Source organism: Daktulosphaira vitifoliae, unplaced genomic scaffold, assembly GCF_025091365.1.
Source record: "Daktulosphaira vitifoliae isolate Bord-2020 unplaced genomic scaffold, ASM2509136v1 Scaffold_2, whole genome shotgun sequence".
In the NCBI taxonomy this organism is placed as follows: Eukaryota; Metazoa; Arthropoda; class Insecta; order Hemiptera; family Phylloxeridae; genus Daktulosphaira; species Daktulosphaira vitifoliae.
The window spans coordinates 38682485-38702689 of record NW_026099573.1 but is presented as its reverse complement, the minus strand read 5'-3'; the positions used below and the strand labels follow the sequence as shown (position 1 = coordinate 38702689).

The window sequence follows — 20205 nt, the reverse complement described above, 5'->3', positions numbered from 1 at the left end:
CAAATACTAGTATATAAAATTTATAAATACAAAAAAATATTGTACTTAAAAATCAGTATGTTTTTTATTTTGATTGTTTAAAATAAAAACAAAATCATCAAAACAATTTAAAGTTATTCACGCTTCACAATTTTGTCATTTTTTTTTCAGTTTCAAAAACATTGTAGTTCTCTTGTATGGACATTTTTTGATTATCCATTGCGTTTTCTAAATAGACCTTTTCGCACTTATTAATATTTGACATACGATGTTGTTGTTCTTGAGTTGTGCATTGGTATTGGACTGGAGAAATCTCTTCACTTAGATGTATCGATGACTTACCACGTTGGTCAGATTGTTGAAATTCTTCAACACGGCCTACTTCTAGAGTTTGAGTTTCGAGGGATTCGTTCATGTCAATATTAAAAACAGTTTGGCTTTCAATTTGTTGGTCTGATGTGTTAGAAGTCGAAGGTAAAACATTATCGGCAGTTCCCGAAGATTGTTGTCGTCTGTTTACCGCAGTTTCCAGTCGGAATTTGACTAGCTTTTTAACATTTATCACTAGCCGTTGATCAACAGAGTACAGACCGCGACCGTGTTTTCTCATACACGACTTAAGGACGTTTTTCGAAAACGACCTCAAGTTGTAACGCCCAAATCCATTATTATTTATTTAAAGGCACATTCATTTCTAGATCTGACAAAGTATTAATACCCTTTTTCTTTGTTCTTCGTGGTTCACTTTGATTAATTACTAGCCGTCTTTTAGACTTGGCCATTTTACTAATATAAAAATTTTTTTCTGTCGGGAAAAACGTCTTTGAATTGCTGGGAAAATAGTTCTTCCAATATAAATATATATATTTAATTATAATAACAATCATAACCTTAATTAGAGTTCATTTTATACTATTCTATCCAATAATATTGTATAATAATATTAAGTTTGTTTATAAAAAAATTTTACATAAAATTCAGCTCTCTCAACTAACATATTAAATATAATTGTATGAAATAACTGAATTTATTTCGTTTCTCGTTGAACCTACTTTCAAAAACTGAAACACACATTTTTTTAATAATCTAACAAGTTAAATGAAAATTGTGGTGGTTAATTGATTAAAATCGAAGACTAAATAAGTGTAATGTAAATGTTTCACAGGTTTACTTAAATCAAATAAAATTTTCTTCTTTTTTATTTTATTTTGTTTTGTTTTATCTAAGAGAAGACCAGGTACAAATGAACATATTTTATGTTAAAGGTAAACGTTTTAAAAAAAGATTATTGTTCGACTTTTATTTCTGATCATCCTGGTATTCCCTATTTCAATTTGTAACAAATTAAAATAATGTCCAACTGAAGGATATTTACAAACAAAGCTTTTAATTTCAAATAAGTCATAAAATATATATAATTATTGGATAATAAGAACAAAAAGTAGCCATAGAACTATATATATATATATATAAAGAGTAAATAATGAATTTAACTAGTAAAATAATTTTTAAGACAAGTATTTTTGAGAATAGTGAAAATCCATTTTCGATTTTTCAATCCCTTTTTTCATTGCAAAGATTCTTCCTTCCCTTAAATAAATCGTCACGTCACAGTTGCCGTTTATTTTTATGATATGATCTTTGTACGAAAAAGTAAACCCATCGATTCTATTGATTTTCCCAATTGGTATTTTACTGTACATTCCGTCTTCCCATGAAACGAATGTTACTTTTGGATAAAAAGTATTTACATTGTACAATACACGTATATATTGATACTGTGATGAGGCGTTAACGGTTAAAAAATCGTGAACAGGCATTTCAGGTGTCGTTACGTAAAAAGCGTTTAAAGGTAAAATCTTAAAGTTTTTTAATTTTATTTGGTTCCGTAGAAGTTGACTGTGAAAAGAATTTTTTGGGAATATGTTATGAATTTTAAAACATTTAAATTGCTCTTCACTCATTTCAACAGACACCACAATATCAAAATTGATTTTTCCAAAAAAATTATTTCGAAATTGTTTATACTTAGATTTTGTCATCATCGTTATTGGGTCCTTAACCCTTATTGTGTTTTGTAAGGTTTTAAATTTGGAAACCGAAGCAGGTCCACGAGCTTTCTGCTTAGACTTGTTTTTTTTGACTTGTGCTCGTTTGACAATATTTTTTTTGCTTACTAGTTTTTTTTTATTTTCACCATTAACCATAGAGTCAAATATTTGTTTAGCCTTTAAATTAGAGTCAATAGCCATTTGACTTATTGGGGGTTGAACCAATGGCTTTTGACTAATTTCTTCTAGAGTCGGCAGTATGCCATTTCCCACATTTCTGTAAAAAAAAAGTTCTATTGTCGTACTTAAGTGTGTTGGATACCAGATACCCAAATGTCAACTGATATTACTAGGGAAGGAAAAAGTGCAGTGGTTACTATTATATAACATATTAAAAATTCTCAAACTATTGACATAATAATTCAAAGTTTTTTTTTAATTATAAATTTTAGAATTATGTACTTTTTTACGTTTAAACTTTACTCCATAGCATAATTTGTATTGTAATTACTTATTGAAAATTAATTACAATTTTTTTATTACATATGAACATAAAGGATTTTCGTGAAATTACTACATGACAAACTGATTTTCAGCAGAGACAATTTGTATAAAAATGTTTTTTGATTTGAGTAACTGAAAATTAATTTTGAAAAAAACTTACACAATGATTTTACCAATTTCGAAGTCAGACAACTGTTTTAATAAAACAACCGGAAATTTTTCAAAGGTCAGTTTTTGTTTCTTATTTGGTTGATTTGAATTTTGCTTGTTTATTCTGTAATAGAATCAAAAACTACAGAATTTAAAATAAAATTCTAACTGTTTCACAAAACAATATTATATCAATAATGATAAAATCATTGTATTTACTTGGAAAATAATAAATATATAATACAATTATTTTTAGTTCAATATTTTTAACATAGTTTCAATTTAAAAAAATAATAAAACTGTTTACGAAAATTTGATTGAATGAACAAAATATTATTCATGCCCACCGTATTTAAAAATAGTTGTTCAGATAAAATTAATAAAACCATGCACTGTAAAATTACTGAAAAATATCTAATATGAAACGTATTTTTTTTTTTATTTATTAATCAAATTTTATTATACTATTGGTCTGGCTAAATGAGAAAAAATTATTTTAAAAGTCGTATAAAGAAAAACGATTTAATTACCTTTTAGGCATTATGAGTGGACGAGTGATTTGAATCTTGTAGTTCAAAAAAAAATGTATGACAAACTGCGACGATGCAATAAAATCGATTTGAACTAAAATATTCGACTTGATTACACTTTAAGAAGCGCTAGAAATTAATCACGAAAAAAATTTCTTCTTCAATGACACGAGAAAACTGACAGATGAAATTGTAGTTAAAGTTGAAAATGTTTCCCGTTTTATAGACATTTCGTTACTATGGTAATTGTAGGACATTATGTTTTGTCTTTTTTCTAACTAATACAATATTATATTATTAAAAATATAACATGGTTTTATAACAATTATATAACAAAAATATAACAATTGTTTGTTAAATGGAATTTATATGATTACAAAGATTAAAAAAGCCAGTAAAGGAGGGTCGCGGCTCAGTGGTGACGTGGCATAGTTGGATCAAGTATAATGATATCTGACAGTGATTAAAATCATTATCAAAAAAAAAACGCTTCGATGCAAATCTTTAGATAGTGTTTAATTTTAAAAAATTGGTGGATTATTTCAAAAGTTACATGATCTGCTAATTCCTTATTAATATCCCTGATTAAGATAAAGTATGTCGAATGAAAAAGGGATTATTAAAAAATATTATTTCTCATAAAAAAATTTTTTTGATCCATACACTATTCAATAAGTTATAGCATTATATAGTTAAAAATTAAAAAAATTAAATCGAGAATTTTCACACAAAAATAGCATTCGATAGCCATTTTCACCGTGAAAACAAAATAAAAACCGAAATTTTTTTTTTTTTCATAATAAAGTTTATTACATTAGCTTTAATTTAAGATATATATAAAAGTGTCAGTATTTCCGGAACACTTTCAAAAGTTAAGTTGAAAAAGTTAATTTTTTTTTGAAAAAGTTGTAATTTTAAAATCCCCCCTGTGGGCAGGTCTAGGGTCAAATTTATAAAAAAAAATATATCAAATGATAGGTAAAGATATTAAGCATCTATAAAAAAAAAATAATATTGATTTGTTCATTTTTGAAAAAGTTATGGCAGTTTTAAGTAAAAAAAATCGAACATTTTTAAATTTGTAATTTTTTTAGAGGTTTCCCCCATTTACGGGCAACGAGAGATATATTTTCAATTTTTAAGGGTTATGTCGTATCGTTGAAAGAAATCCGTTGGGTGAGAGCTGAGAAAAAGTGGTAACAGACCCCCAAAAATCACATCATAGTAAAATTAATACCTTCTCAGCTTCGCATCGAAGCTAAAAGGTAAAACAGTAGGAATTTTTATTTTTTTTTTTTGAAAACCTGAAAGATTCAGTACAGTAACTCTCTGTATCCACGTTCAACATAACGAATTTATTTTGTTAACGAACGGATTTTAAATTTCTCGTCCATTAGTTGATTGCTATGACCGAGTGGTGCCTCATTATCGAGTGTTTATATAATATAAATACGTATAGAGTCCAATGTTAAAGATGGCCATTGTTAAAACGACTGAAAAAAGTCTACGGCTGGATTGTTTTTTGAACTGCAAAGAATGTTTCGTCGTCCGTGAACTTACCGCGTGCAAATTTGTATTTGAGTTTACGAAAACGGACCTTGTGCCGACGCCTAGAAGGGGCCTCTCTTTTCTCGTTGGCATATTGTGTTAGCACGTCTGCTCTTACAGTAGGAATTCCACCAGAGTTCGGAGATACTGCGGTGGATAAGTGCGTGTCGCAATGGCGGTCATGGACACGGGCACACGTGCGCCAAAACGCAACGATGGGCAGGAAGAGGCGAATGCGCCGGGACAGAGCGCGAACAGCCGGCGAACATAACGGTATCCCCCAAGGTTTGTACGGCTGGTGCGTGAGCGCGTGTCCGGCCGTTGAACTCTCCGGCTATTGCCGTGTCAACACACCGTCGTCGCACTAGTCAACCGACCACAGTGCCTTCCCCACTGTTGCGTTTCAGCCTACGAACACCTAGTGCTTTGGTCAGAATAGTAAAGAATAGTAGTGCCGTTGATAAAATAATAATAATAATAATAATAATAATGGACACATACCTACACCGGCATACCTATTTCTTGGTGCTGCCGGAGCCTCGTTGTCGAGATAACAAAATAATATATCGAGTTATTACAATATAATCATTTTGTATTCGTTTCTATTGTTATGATTAAAAAAAAATGTTTTCTTTGCCAGTGATTACGGTCGACATAAGTGTAGGGGAAAATTGTCGATAACCCGTCGATGGCACAAGCTTTTAATTGACGTGTCCGTTTTACTACACGTCGGCTGCGTAGTAATTAGGAAGAAAGTCAACGTACGCTTTTTAAATCATTACCTCAGCTAATGGTTATTACATCTTCCCAGAAAGGAAATGCGTTATTCTCTACGCGTCGCAACCTGTTGGCAATTGCAGTTATTTTTTTCACAAAACCGCTCATCATTTTTCATTTCGTTTCCCACGAAAAATATCATTTTCATTTTAGAAATCACAAATATAAGCAACCTTCCAAAATTCTAGCTTTTCTATCCAAAAATAACTCTGGTATATTGTCCTTGACATAAAAAAAATTAAGCGCTTTTGTAGGTCTTTACCCGTTTTTTCTTTGCCTAACATATTTATTGTTCTATCGAATTTCGTAAAATCTTTTACAATTTTTACTAAACACTGTATTTTGAAACTAGCGTTAACTAGTCGGCTGAATTGAAAACAACTTGGAAACCAACAAACAGTTACTAGGCGCGGTTACAATGGGGCCATAGAAGCATCGGCCTCTTTTTAGATTAGAATTATTTTTTAAAAATAAGTCCTATTTTTAAAAATAGTTGTCCCTTTAACAGAAATAGTAAAATTTCCACCCCAAAATTGATTTCTAAATTCACACCTTAGTTTCTGAATAGTTTTTATTTTAATATAAACGCAAGTCAATTTACACAATTTATCGAGAAAATTTTTTAATTTATTTATCAACTTATTAATTTAAAGACATAGAAATATAAATCTAATTTCTATTGTTATTTTAAGAAATTCTGAGATAAAAAAAAAAACAGAATCCCATTAGAATAATTGTCCACACTATGGTGAGATATAAATTCGTATTTTCAAGAATAATAACATCAATTGATGGAAAAAATGAGATCAATAAAGTAGTTGCTGAATCTGATAGCTACTAACGAAGCTATTAATAATATAAAATTCTTAATTTTTATACGCATAAAAATTTTATATCGTATTTTTAGAGAATAGGATACGTAGTTAGAATAGCTTCATTACAATCATCCGATACAGCAACAAATATTTTTTATTAATGACAACTATTTTTACTCACGTTAGCCATAAATTGTAATAGCAACATCCGTCACATAGTACCTGTTATCGCAAGAATTGCATTTACAAAAGCCATACTCTAGTCAATTTATATGAATAAAATTTAGATAAAAAAAACCATATACTGTTAATGTAGATTTTTTTTATACTTAATGTATTTGTTCGTTTAAAGCTTTGATTAATTTCAAAATTTTGTCATATTTTTTCATACATGTCAAAAATTCAATATATTTACCAAATGTAATAAGGTTGATAAACGTAGAAAAAATATTCATTGCAGTTAAACGATAGATGATATTAGTTATGAAAACAAAATCTAAAAATATCAACATAAGGAAGATAGTAAAACTTGTATAGAAAATTTCATTAAAGAATATTAAGGTTTACTGACAATGATCAAAATGTATATTTTCTTGTCACAAAAATAGTTTCTACCAATTTAATTGATGTATTCATTTTTGCTAGTTATTATTTTGGCTAAAATCCACCTTATGTGACTATACCACCCACTCACAAATTTCATTTTTATTTTAATTGAATTAGTTTTGCCTTCAGCATGTAAAAAAAAAATATGAAAAACAATTTGTTTAAAATTAAGAGATTTTATAGATTATATATCAATAATCGAATTTTTTTATTAACGTATAAAAGATGATCATACTTGACGTTGTCTTTTAAATTTTTAACTCTCTCCATGAAATCCAAGTTTAAAGAATCTGAAGCAAAAGGTTTCAATATTATTTCCAAAAGTATTTACTGTTGAAAAGCTGCATAATGATTAAATACTATAAGTTTTTAGTGGTATATTTATTATGTAATTATTATTTTTGAAACGACTANCCAAAAGTATTTACTGTTGAAAAGCTGCATAATGATTAAATACTATAAGTTTTTAATGGTATATTTATTATGTAATTATTATTTTTGAAACGACTAATGCTCACTAAGATTACTATAATCCTAGTGAATATAATATATGTACTATACTTATATTCATTTAATAATTTAAACAATAAAGCAATTTAAAAGTCAATCGTGCAATAAAGCTCTTAGCTTGGCTTTTTATTTTATTATATATTTATTTTTAGTTTCCACCCCGTCCCAAAATACAGTACATTTGAATTTATCTACGCAAACTACGCTAATGATTAGTTAATATTAAATCCATGGCTTACATAGATTTTTAAACTTAAAAACCCAATAAAACATGTTTATTGCAAATAATAAATTATTTTCTTAAATAAAAAAACTGCTTATATACTGCGCAAAATATTCGATGATGTATCATCAGTGACAGTGACCGCGCTAATTGTATGGTTCACCTTTCCGCCTTGTAATTAAATAATAATTAATATAACTTGGACATATTAATATACGTATACAGCATGACAATTACAGACTTGGCACGTTAGTTTTGTTGTCATAACGGTACTCGGTCGGTCAACGATTATCAGTAGTAGCGCTGAAGTCATAAATGTGTTTGGATTTGTTAACGAGAATTTAAGTACGACATTGATGATAAGTGGTCGCTGTAAATTGAATTTCATTGAGATAAAATATTACATCGTATGGACCAACCCAGTAGGATATTTTAATTGAAGTATATATTTTTTTATCCGCTGCTGATGATACTGATCACTAGCAAAAGCGACCACGCGGAGACACTGCTGATTAACGGCAATATTTGTACCCACACTACTCTAGAAATGTCTAATTGTTGTTGTCGAATGTCCTGTAATAATATATTCTATTACCATTGTCGTTGATTGACGGGAAAAACTGGACTACGCTACAATTGCAATGTGTTTTCCAGTCATACACTCGCTTTGTTATGGTATACGCCTTGTTTAAGACATTTTATCCATTGAGATAACAAAGACCACCGAAATTTACATAGTTTGGATGTAAATAAATGATATGTTCACCCACATTATATTAAAGTTGATGTTATTATATGTGATGTTATCGTCGTACAGGACAATCGTGATCATTACAAAAGCAGTAGCCAAAATAGGAATGAGGTTGGCTCGATGTTCCATGTAGAAAAATTAATATACCTAGGAAGTCACAAACGTGATAATTTTATGTAGCTGAATTAGTTATGAAAATAATAATAATTATATGCTTTAAGTGATTGATAAAATTTACGTTATGGTAATATACGCCGACGGGCTACGTTATTTTTCGTCGTATTTTTTATCGTTCAAGGATATTATCTAAAACAGTAATGATTATAGGGCCACAAACAATCAAAATTTCGGTTATTGACCGAACTATTACACTACAATTATGACTGTAACATTAGGTTTGTTAATCGACATTTTTTTTTCTATTTTTTTTAATATACATAATAATGACGTGGTGACTCGCCCTCTTATTTATACACATAACGTTATTCAGCAACGTCCTTGTAAATCTATTAGCATACACACAAGAAATAATTCATGATAATATTTTGCTATTCTCCAATAACAACTCATTCTATTGTCTATGGCTCTACAATTTTTGCTAGAAATTACAATATTAAATTACATAGAAATCCGTTATAAATGGTTCTGCTGTGAGAAGTTTTCTGCGTCATGTTTCATCGCATAACCTTGGTCAGTTTTTCAACATTTTTTGTGGATAAAAAAATAAAAATACATCATTACTAGTCAATCCCGATATCAATTAAAAATAAGTTATCGTCAGTATTAATTCGAATGAGCGAATAAAAACGAATCGTAGAGTCGCATTATTTGATTTGAACGAGTAAAATTGTTTACTACAGTTTTTCGACTTTGAGTTCTATGACCTTAGCGAAAAGTGAGGGCGATGCCTATTTCACAGTGTTGCGAGAATAATATTGCACTTTGATGCTACACGGTCCTGTGCTTAGCTGTTATTTGTCCATAGTGCATAACGCTAATTATCATTAAAGTGTTGCACCGGTCGGTACGCTCGTAGGTGTTGTTATTTTTGTTTTATGTTCCTAATTAAGCGGTTGCACATTGTATTCGAAGGCGCACACGCTTTTGTCGAGTGAGAGCGTTTCGCAGTTGATTTCCGTATTTTCAATGGCAAAAGTAGTTAAAACAAAACAAAAAATAACCAAAGAGGAGAACAGATCACTAAACTCTGCGCGGTCACGGACGTATCGAAGCAGACCGTAGGGAAAAAATAAAAAACCAAGCACTCAATGCATATTGTTTTGAAAAACCGGTACATTTTTTTGGCATAATGGTTCCCAACAATATTATTGTACGAATTTTTAATAAATATTATTGCAATAATGACATACATTTGGGTATTATGTGAATGTCGCGAAACGTTTAAACTTTCTTTTGTTAATAATTTATACGATAACATTTGTTTGTACAACTTAATTGAAATCAAAAGTTATTGAAGCAAAGCTTCTTAACGAATGATTAAAGAGGACATAAAAAACAAAACTAGTGCGTATCCATCAGACACATTAAAAACATCGCTGGCCAAAATTTAAATATTTAAGTTAATAACAAGTTAATAAATTTATACTCCACTGCCAAATAAGTTATGCTTTCATAACGAAAAGCGATTAGACAGTCAAATGTTACCAAAAAAGCAATACAGCCTGAAAACGATTTCTAAAAAAAACCATGAATTGTACTTACGACCTTCAATTATAATGGAACTGGGTCCAATCAGTTCCATTAGAATTGGAGTAAGTCTGTCGCAGACTTGCTTCAACTATTTTACAAACATAAGAACTTGTACTTTTGACAAATCCATATTGGATATTAATTTTATTGATTTCAATTGCTACATTAGTAATTACTAATAAAAAACTACCTATTCAATCCTCCGTCAAGATGATTCGTTTTTGTTTAAATGCAATTTATAAAGATTATAATTAGGATAGGTCATCGAGAAGAGAAATTTTCTTGTTTATTACCCAAATCAATAAAAATTGAATCTTTGTAAATAATTCTGAAATTAGTTGATATAAGAATCTTAACATTAATCGATTTGTGTTTGCACGTTATGGAAATTAAATAATATTGACAAAATGCTATAGTAATTCAGTTTAAGGTAAAAATTTTATAGCTTTTGTATTCAATAATTTTAATTTTAATTATTGTTTATTTTTGAATAAATGGTTTACAAATTTTATGAAAATACGTGTTCAACATTTAATTACATTTCATAAATAAATTCATTTTAAAAGTCAAAAATTATTTGATATTATTTTACTTTATTAGTAAAATAAACTTTTAATCAAGAATTATTTTTTGAACGTGTTATAATGTTAGAACGTATTTTATTATTTCATTATAAAATAGATTGAATAATAAAATTTGTAAATATAATTTAAAGTATACTTCAGGTAAATATTATTTTTAAGGAAGCAAAGTAAAATTAATAGTTATAGTGAAGGTTTTATAAATGTATAAAATTCAATGTACTTGTTTCTCAGAGGAATATATTATTCCATTTAGCTTAAAATTAGTGGTTGTCAATATGAAGTCTTTTTTTAGTTAATAAATAAAATAATATAATTCAAAAATATCTAATGTATAATAAACATTTATAGTTAACGAGGTTTTGTTTCTCGTGCTGGGTCTTATGCTATTATGTTACTTTACACAATATATTTTCTTAACTTGTACGGAGAATATAATTGTAAATAAATGAGAAACAAAGACATCGAAAAATAACAAAATATATGTTTTTCATAAAAATTATTAAATTAAAATTTTACATTTATAATGAATTGGAAGTATGTTTTTGAATCATCGGAAAAACGTTAAACGAGTCCAAGAAGATCTACTAATTATGAATGGTAAGTAATCAATAGTACAAAATAAAAAATATTTCTCATGCATCAATGTTCCATTTTGAAAAATTAAATTATCTCATTTTAAAATCTTAATTTTTTTAATATTAACATATTTATTTAGAGGTATCTAAATATTTGAAAAAGTATTTTTTTAAATATTTCACATAAAACGTATTGTTGAAGTTAACACATAATATAAAATCTCTCTTATTCGAGTAGTAAAATGTATATTAAGATTTTTTTGAAAAAAAAAATAGAAAGGGTTTTTTGTTCAACGACCAAACATCCCAATTGGTCCTACGGGACACGCTGTGTAGTTGTTACATGCCTAAGGTTTACATAAGTGTATTTTTTTTTTTTTAGCATAACACGCCATTAAACTGATTTCGTTTTTTTTTTGCCAACCACAATAAATTAACTACAGCGCTTCGTTTTAAAATTGGCCTGCTCAAAAACATTCTTATGTCACTATACTTTACGACCAATAAAACAAACTTAAACGACAAAAAATTATTATCATACCTACAGTCAAAAAGATTTTTTGTAGCACTTGGTTTCTGTTTCTTTCTATTGATTTTTTTTATCTATGCTACGGATAAATAAGTATGTGCGTGTCCCAAAACGTTGAGCAAAAAATATCGGAACCCTATCGAAATGCAGACATTTTTAAAAGTGACAAATTTCGTGTTAGAGTCACGGTTTGTTTTTTACTGTATACCCAGCCATCATGTACAATATTATAGGGTAATAAAAATTGACATTACCTAAGCCAATATTTCATTACAAGCCGTGTGGGTGATCGTAATGTGATATGTGATTTTTAACTCTCATTTTAGAAAAAAAAACATATATATAAAAAATATTAAGTCGATGACTATCAAATAATTTACAATTATTTGACTTATGATCTCGTGAAACTTAAAGAATAATTTTAAAAAATAACAATGGTGTCATTATAAAGAAATAAGTAAACAGTTATAGTAGAAGTTAGGAGAAAAATTTCTATTTTAAAGATACATTAAATAAACGCCCTATAATTTTGAAAGTTAAAAATGTCACTGAGATTATGCATTCATTTCAGTGGAATTGTTTCCCAAGTCAATAATATAGAAATATCAATAAAGTAATCGATAAAAGTAAAAAAGATGTACACGGTAAGTTTTTTATTTAACATAATTATACAAATATTATAGAAACATGATGTAAGGAATCAGCTATACTCATTGGTATATTTCGTTTTTATTTTATCGAATAACCTTATAGAGATTCAATAAACTATAAATATTATTCCCTCTAAGTCATATTGCGTAATTTCTTATATTGTACTATTTTTCGTATGATTAATATATTTCTAACAGTCGAGTGATTGCCATATTTTATTTTTTAAGTTACACAATCATGTGATTCCATTAAAACGTGTTGTTTTACGGTACCCTTAAAAAATAAACATAGCACGTGCCTTTTGTTTTTTATTGAGATTTTACTATAAATAGAAGTAACATTACTATGTGTTGTATTAAATTTTTAAATAAGTTACAAAAATCATTTTTAAGATGTAACCGAATGGCTTTTGTTCAGCCGGATGGGGATTTGGAAACAAAATAAAGTAACTTCATTGTAGTTATTTGAATTATTACGCACGATGTTGAGGATATACATACTGTCAATTGATGTTTTGACGAAGAAACATTAGATGACTTCATCATGACATTAATTGACAATTCATAAGATATTAACTAGTCTTATTGGCTAGTCTAAATATAATACAATAATTGTATTATATTATATTATATATAGCTGAATAATATAATTATTATATTATTCAGCTAACATGTTGTTTTATACTTCACTGATATTTCCGAAAAATTACATAGGCTTATTAAAAATTCTTGTTATTATTTACATAACCGTCTAGTAAACACCTATATCCTATAACCAACTGAATCTCATGAGAGGTTCTAAATGAATTTTAAATACAATTATATGCTATAAGTACAGTGTACAGAGTGAAAGCATAATACAGAATGGTTATATATATATATATATATATATATACACAGGTGACAATGACATTACAACCTTGGACTTAAAAAAAAAAAAAAAGAATCAACAAATCAGTTATGTAAATCCTTTTTAAATGCATTGACTATTAGATGTGTTTTTACGTTTCCTCGCGACTTGTATGATATTGAACAACATAATTTCAGTACAGTTTATTGAGCCTGTGTGAAATAAATGACCCTGACTGTTACTTGAGCATCAACTGAACGGGATTTTTGAATATTTCTAGTTTGTAATTGACAGCTGCCAAAGATGACCTCCAATAGGTTGTTACACAAAAGCAAGAATTTACATAGGCCATATTTATACGTAAAAAAAGTTAACAATAATAATGATAATATTCATAATGGATATTCTAAAAAATATGTAAAACTACATAAAAGAATGAAGTAAAGGTAAAAGTGTATAGAACGGAAATGGACCCTGTGAATGTTGCCCGCCGATTGTTAAGTAAATACGAAAAAAATGATGAGTTTATTATAAAAAAAAATTACTGATAATATTTAACAAAAAACATGCGTAAAAAAAATATTCTCATCCCACGACCATACTGGATAAATAAAAAGGGAAACGCTACAAGTATCTACCGAGTAATATGATAGTGTGTACATTCATTGACTACGGTTCGACCCGCAGCTATTGTTGAATAAAAAAATATCGGACATGAAAAACCTAAGGGACCTTTCATGATTTTTTTTTTTATAAGGAATCTTTCATTAAACCTCAGTAAAACATATGCTGCGTTTATATCAGGAAGTACAATATTTGGTATGTTGGGTTTAAATGATATACAAGTAAGACAGGTTTTCACCAAGTACACAAAATAGATAATTTTACTGAAAAAAGCAAATTTTTATCTTGACTATTAAGTAAAAACATTGTTATGAGTGTGTCAAATATTAGTTTCTCAAGATAAAATATAGTTTACATTAAAAAGAGGCACCAGTTATAAAAATAAAGCATTTACCATGATTTGATCATTTAAGATAGACAAATGATATGTATTTATATTAAGCGCCATAATTAATAAAAATCGCACAGTAAATTTTAATTTCGTATTATTATTTAAACGTAAGCAAAAACATAATGTATTCATCTCTAACTACGTTATAATATTCTTAATAGATTGCAGAAATATATATTACTTTACAAACAATACCTTGTGTCATTTTTGTACTTAATTAAAGTTACGTTTTAATACCAAAAAATTTTTAGAATTTTATCTACTATTTAATTTACTCTTCAAAATTTATATACATTTTACAATTAATCCAGTTTTAATATTTCTGAGAAAATTATACTGAGAAATAAATATTATAATAATTTTTCAAAAAAAAAACATGTTGGAACATATGGATTGTAAATGTAATTTTTTTTTTAAGGAAACTGGATACTTAGGAAATAATATGAAAGGATGTCCGGTGCCATCGTTTTTAGCAGGTAATATTTATAGAAATCGAAAACAAGGGAGTGAAATGATTTTTTTCAAGTATTGTGATAAAATTAGAACCTGTTTTTTGCAATGTCTCCATACGATTTGAAAATCTTCAAATATAAAAAGGGCGGGTTCTTTAAGTATTGTATTTCTATCAATAAAAAACTCATTGTAGATATTCAATAACGATGAATTGAAAATAGAAATTATTCGTTTCTTAGTTATATAAAGTAATTGAACTCTTCTAAATTTACATTTTCTAAGCAATAACACCTAAAAGAAGTGTTGTAACATTCTATTTTCTATTTAACACATATTTATGTGAACATTTATTTTTATAACGCGTTTAAAATGTTTTGTTAACAATTGAAGATTAATAATTTCAATTTTACAGGATAAAATCTTATAAAATTTACAAAATCTGGTTTCATGCATTTTTTATAGTTTAAATTATATTAATAGCTAATTATAACTTATAATTATTCAAACTTATATTCGCCTAATAATATATATTTCCATTGTATTATGCTTTCCATATTATACATAAATTAAATCGTTACATCAAAGTTTATTCCGAGAGTTTCTTTTATTGTTGACCAATAAATTTATTCTAAAATAATACTGTTATTAAACATTTTTTTCTTCATTTATTAATTAATTAATGGTTGACCTTTTTTAGGATTATTAATTTTCCCTAATAAAGGTACGAACTTAATAGTTTTATATGATGACATTCTTATTTTAATAGATTAAACATTAGAAAATGATACAATTATAAGTAAATGAATAGTGGACAAAAATTTTTTTAACAATATTTCGAAAGTTTTAAAATTTTACCATATTGTGTTTATTTATTTAGTTTTGTGTCCGTCACTACTTTTTAGAAGACATTAGCCTCAGAAATTGAAAAAATTTCCCTCTTTTCCTGTAAACGGAAAAAATTCCCCGAAAAATTACAAAAAACATAGAAGGCTCCTAATAATGTTATATATATTTTCAATATTTACTTATTTAATATTGACTATAAAAATAGATAAATTGTAATTTATTAATAATGGCAATTTATTCATTTTAATAGATTTAAAGACCAAATATTATTTAAAAAAATAAAAGGCATAATGAAATGATAAGTTTATGAATAACAAAGTTATATTATACATATAATATCTATATTATTATATAAAAAATAATTATTTAAAAACCAATTTTTATAAATACATTCATTAGCAATAAATTACAATAAAAAACTAAGAACATATTTTATATTGATTAAACTTATCAATAGCAATTATATTATTTGTATTATATATTATAGTATATTTTTATAAAATGAAATAATCATTCAATAAAAAAATATATTTTAAAGAATCTAATTAATAAAATTATTAATGAAAAATGTTGTCAGTGGTCAAGTGGTAGTTTAAAATTATTCAACACAATTTATGTTTTATTTTTATTGAGTATGTTTTATATAAGTGTATTAGTTAAGTCATATTAAATTTAATTTTACTATTTATATTTAAAAAAATTCAATTTTTATCACACATTTATGTTATTGATTGTTAATATTATCTTGATTAATTCAACTATTAATTATTTAATATATATAAACATTGCTGAATATTGGATTTAATACTGATAATAGATATGGATTTCTGGATTATAGATATATTAAGTTTTCAATTTATAATTTAATTATTTTTGTGTTTAAATTGGCTATTGTTTTACCTTATTTATAACATTATTAGGCATGCATGATGATGAGGAACTAGCTTTAATTTGTACAGTACATTATGTTAAAGATAGTAGTTCATATTCTAAATCTTCATCAGATTTTTCTGTCAATAATTCAGTAAAATTTGTTCATACATGTTTGCTGATCGGTGTTACTGATAAGCTACAGTCTAAATAGAAAATATATAAATATCTTATTTTCAAAGAAATGATAAAAGTAATAAGTTTACCTTCAAAATCACTGTCATCAGATGAACTACTTTAATGGTTTTTTATTTTATTTTTGGTGCTTTGCATTCATTTACTGTAATAGAGATTTCAATTTCACTATGCTGATGCCATGTTTTTTTGAAATTTATTAGATAAACANTACCTTCAAAATCACTGTCATCAGATGAACTACTTTAATGGTTTTTTATTTTATTTTTGGTGCTTTGCATTCATTTACTGTAGTAGAGATTTCAATTTCACTATGCTGATGCCATGTTTTTTTGAAATTTATTAGATAAACAAAAACAATTAAAAGTAAGATACAGATATAGTATATTTTCTTCGTTTTAATTATTTCTAACCTAATAAAAAGTTATAAAATTTATATGAAAACACTAATTACCAACCTTATATTTCATTATTCAATATTTTTATTTTGAATGATCACCATAAATTCCCAAGTCTAACAGCTTAAAAAAGTTCAACACTTATACCTTAAAGGGAGACCAAAGACAAAACTGAACTTCTGTTAGATTTAATATATTTATTTCTAACTATATAAGTGGAATAAGCCAATAATTAAAACAAAGCTGTAATTTTTAGTCTCTATGAAAACACTAATAATCCGTCTATCTCTTATATGATCTGGTCTAAGTGGAAATGAAAAAAAAATAATGATATTAAATTGAAAATAATATCAAATAATAATCAAGATAATAATCGAATTATTCAGTAAACATGATAATATTTATTTACAATATTGGTTGTCAATACAGAGTGACTTTTATATCGTAATTTTGAAGTATTTTTTTCTGGTTACATATTATTCTTGAATTATTTCATACTTATTAAGTTCATCCCATACGTCTTGTAAGGTTTTCAACTTTGCTTTTTCAAATGAGAACAAATATTTTGAATTTGATAATACATTTTTATTTTAATAAAATATAACATTTAAATTTTTAACATAACTTCATTTGTTTATTAGATATAAAACCTTCAAGTTTCAACATTTTCAGTTAATATACATGTACAATACACGAGGGATTACAAATATAGGTAGCTAATTGTTTTTTTGACGTCGCTATTCGTAGATACGCAACATTTAATATCAATTATGACTTTATTAACATATATGCCTTAAGTATGATAATAAGGTACATTTTTGAGAGTTTATAAATACGCTAACTGGAAATATAGAAAATATATTTATTGATATGGATATAATTGACAATACACACTGCATATCTGCGAATAGTGCCATCATAAAAAACAATTAACTTATATTTGTAATCCTTCATACATTATAGTCAGTAAATAATGCATGAACTTACTTTGGAACACTTAAGTAGTTGTGTCATAGACATTTTGAATTATACTTAATACAATAAATATGCAACACAATAATCTAAGACATATCATACAAGTTCACATGCGAATGTCGAAAATAAATTTAACTAATCCGACGGCCATATATAACATTAAACGGCTGACAAAAACGATGTAAACACACACACACCGATCACCAGGACGTGTCTCCAATGAAACCATGCAAAATGAATTGTCTAATAATAGTATATGGTTGTGATAATTCTTAAAATAATAATTGTTGACAACAAAATACATATATCACTAAGAAGTTATTGTAAAACAAGGCAGTAGTAATTGAAAAGTGGTAAAACGGGCAGTTGCAATGAAACGCTCTTGATTGATTTTAAAACATTTCAATGTGATGTTTCAAAAGTAACAAGAAATATAAATTCCAGAGATGTTGGGAGTACTAGTTGATGATACTTTTGGAATTATGAGTTTTTAATAAGTTAACCTATAAAAATTTTATCAAGATAAAATATTTATCTAACTTAATATTAATAACTTTTTATTTGTGGTACTGAAAATATATAATAGTTATTCGGTTATGTGAGGACGTACAAGTTGATTCCTGAACTACTACGCCTTAAGAAATATATTTTAAAATATTAGAGCTAATTATTATGTTATTTATTTTTTAACATAATTTATCTTTGTTGAACTGCTTTACACGAATAATTAATTTTCTGCTACCATCACTATTATCCTAAATGCTTATCAACTTTTAATTGTTAAACTGCAACCCCAATTTTATTTTTATATCAACAGTTTCATTTAATTGAAAAATACAGTTTTGTTTAATTTTTTTTTTAGACTTTCGATAAGTAACACCTGTTTTATGTATTGGGACAATCGCATTAATGCTTATTTATTTATAAAACACTGCAACATTATCATGTTGTATATTAATATAAGCTACCAGTTCATAAAAAATACGATAAATTGTAAAAAGAGCATCAGTATGTTTTTTAAGTTGTTGATAACTGGTTTTTGACGTCGGATACGTTAAATAATGATACACTGGCTATAATTTTTTAGTTTTGGTTATTTCTAGATTGCATATAAAATTAATATAGTCAATATCTAGTTTTCGCTAGTTAATAATAATAATGTTAATAAACTAAACAGTTTAGATTTAAAGATATTTGCAGTTATACTAGTCAATATGTTCAAAGACATGAAGAATTAACAAGTTGCTATAAATCTAATATTACTTACATTTTTTTTTAATACTCTTCGGTGAAATTACATTTTTGTTTTACCCATACTAACAAAGATGATAATCTTTTTTTAATGAAAAATTATATAACACAAACGTGAATAATTTTTTAATCCCTTACTATAAAATACTGGAAATGAAGATATATACAGAATGATTGATTTATTGTTAACCACTAAATTTCTCCTAAAATAATAACAATTTAAACAATTTTTTTTTATTTCGTTAATATTATTTATTTAAGGGTACTAAATATTTTATTTTATTTGTAACATATTTAACTAGTCTATACTTAGAAAATGATCCAACTAAAAAAATTACTAACTGATAACTACACTTGAACCATAGTTAAGGAGTAATGGATATTTTTATAGGAGGAGTAGTGTGGCAGAAAAATGTATTGACAAAGATAATGTAACCTGCATCTCACCTCCAGTCTATCAACCAGTGATTTTTTAAGTTAAAACATATACTATTGTACGAACTAGTAAAATAAGTATGTCGCCATTTAAAAAAATTGATAAATTAGATGTCTTCAAATAAAAATAAACACAGAGTCCTATATCAATTTGTATTTAAAGCCATTGGTTAATGCCAAATTTAAAGACCATTCCATTTATTTTTACTATAACTTAAAAAGATAAAAAAAAACATATACATGTATAATATACATGTTGTATATGTTTTAAATTGAACTTTAAAGCCAAACCTTTTTTTCAAAAACAATATAGAATTTTTTATGACATATCTAAAATATTTAAATATAGAATATCTAAAGAAAAACATCACGTATAATATTTGAAACTATTAGCTTATTTAGGTGACTTTACATTTCTTTTTTTT

The 20205-nt window shown here is 26.7% G+C and overlaps 1 protein-coding gene across 8 annotated transcripts; it reads right to left on the bottom strand.

Moving 5' to 3' along the window:
• Window positions 1-1439: 1439 nt before the first annotated feature.
• Window positions 1440-18380, bottom strand: LOC126900088 (uncharacterized). Of its 8 annotated transcripts, none has more exons than XR_007702794.1 (5): window positions 18107-18374; window positions 16936-17134; window positions 16557-16732; window positions 2695-2808; window positions 1440-2307 (listed from the first exon to the last, which is right to left on the bottom strand). XR_007702794.1 is itself a non-coding variant. In XM_050675545.1 (3 exons), the coding sequence occupies exons 1-3, from the start codon at window positions 3223-3225 to the stop codon at window positions 1488-1490; spliced, it is 945 nt and encodes a 314-aa protein (XP_050531502.1). In that variant the 5' UTR covers window positions 3226-3457; the 3' UTR covers window positions 1440-1487. The 8 variants fall into 8 exon arrangements, 2 of the variants coding, with proteins under 2 accessions (XP_050531502.1, XP_050531503.1); XR_007702799.1 differs by lacking the exon at window positions 16936-17134 and adding an exon at window positions 16793-16866; XR_007702796.1 differs by having other exon boundaries at window positions 16936-17037; window positions 18107-18373.
• Window positions 18381-20205: the final 1825 nt, after the last annotated feature.

Excerpts from the sequence above, each read along its gene's own strand:
- LOC126900088 (XM_050675545.1), bottom strand. Across the intron at positions 2,308-2,694 it reads GAAATTGGTAAAATCATTGT|AAATGTGGGAAATGGCATAC; the intron begins GTAAGTTTTTTT and ends TTTTTTTTACAG.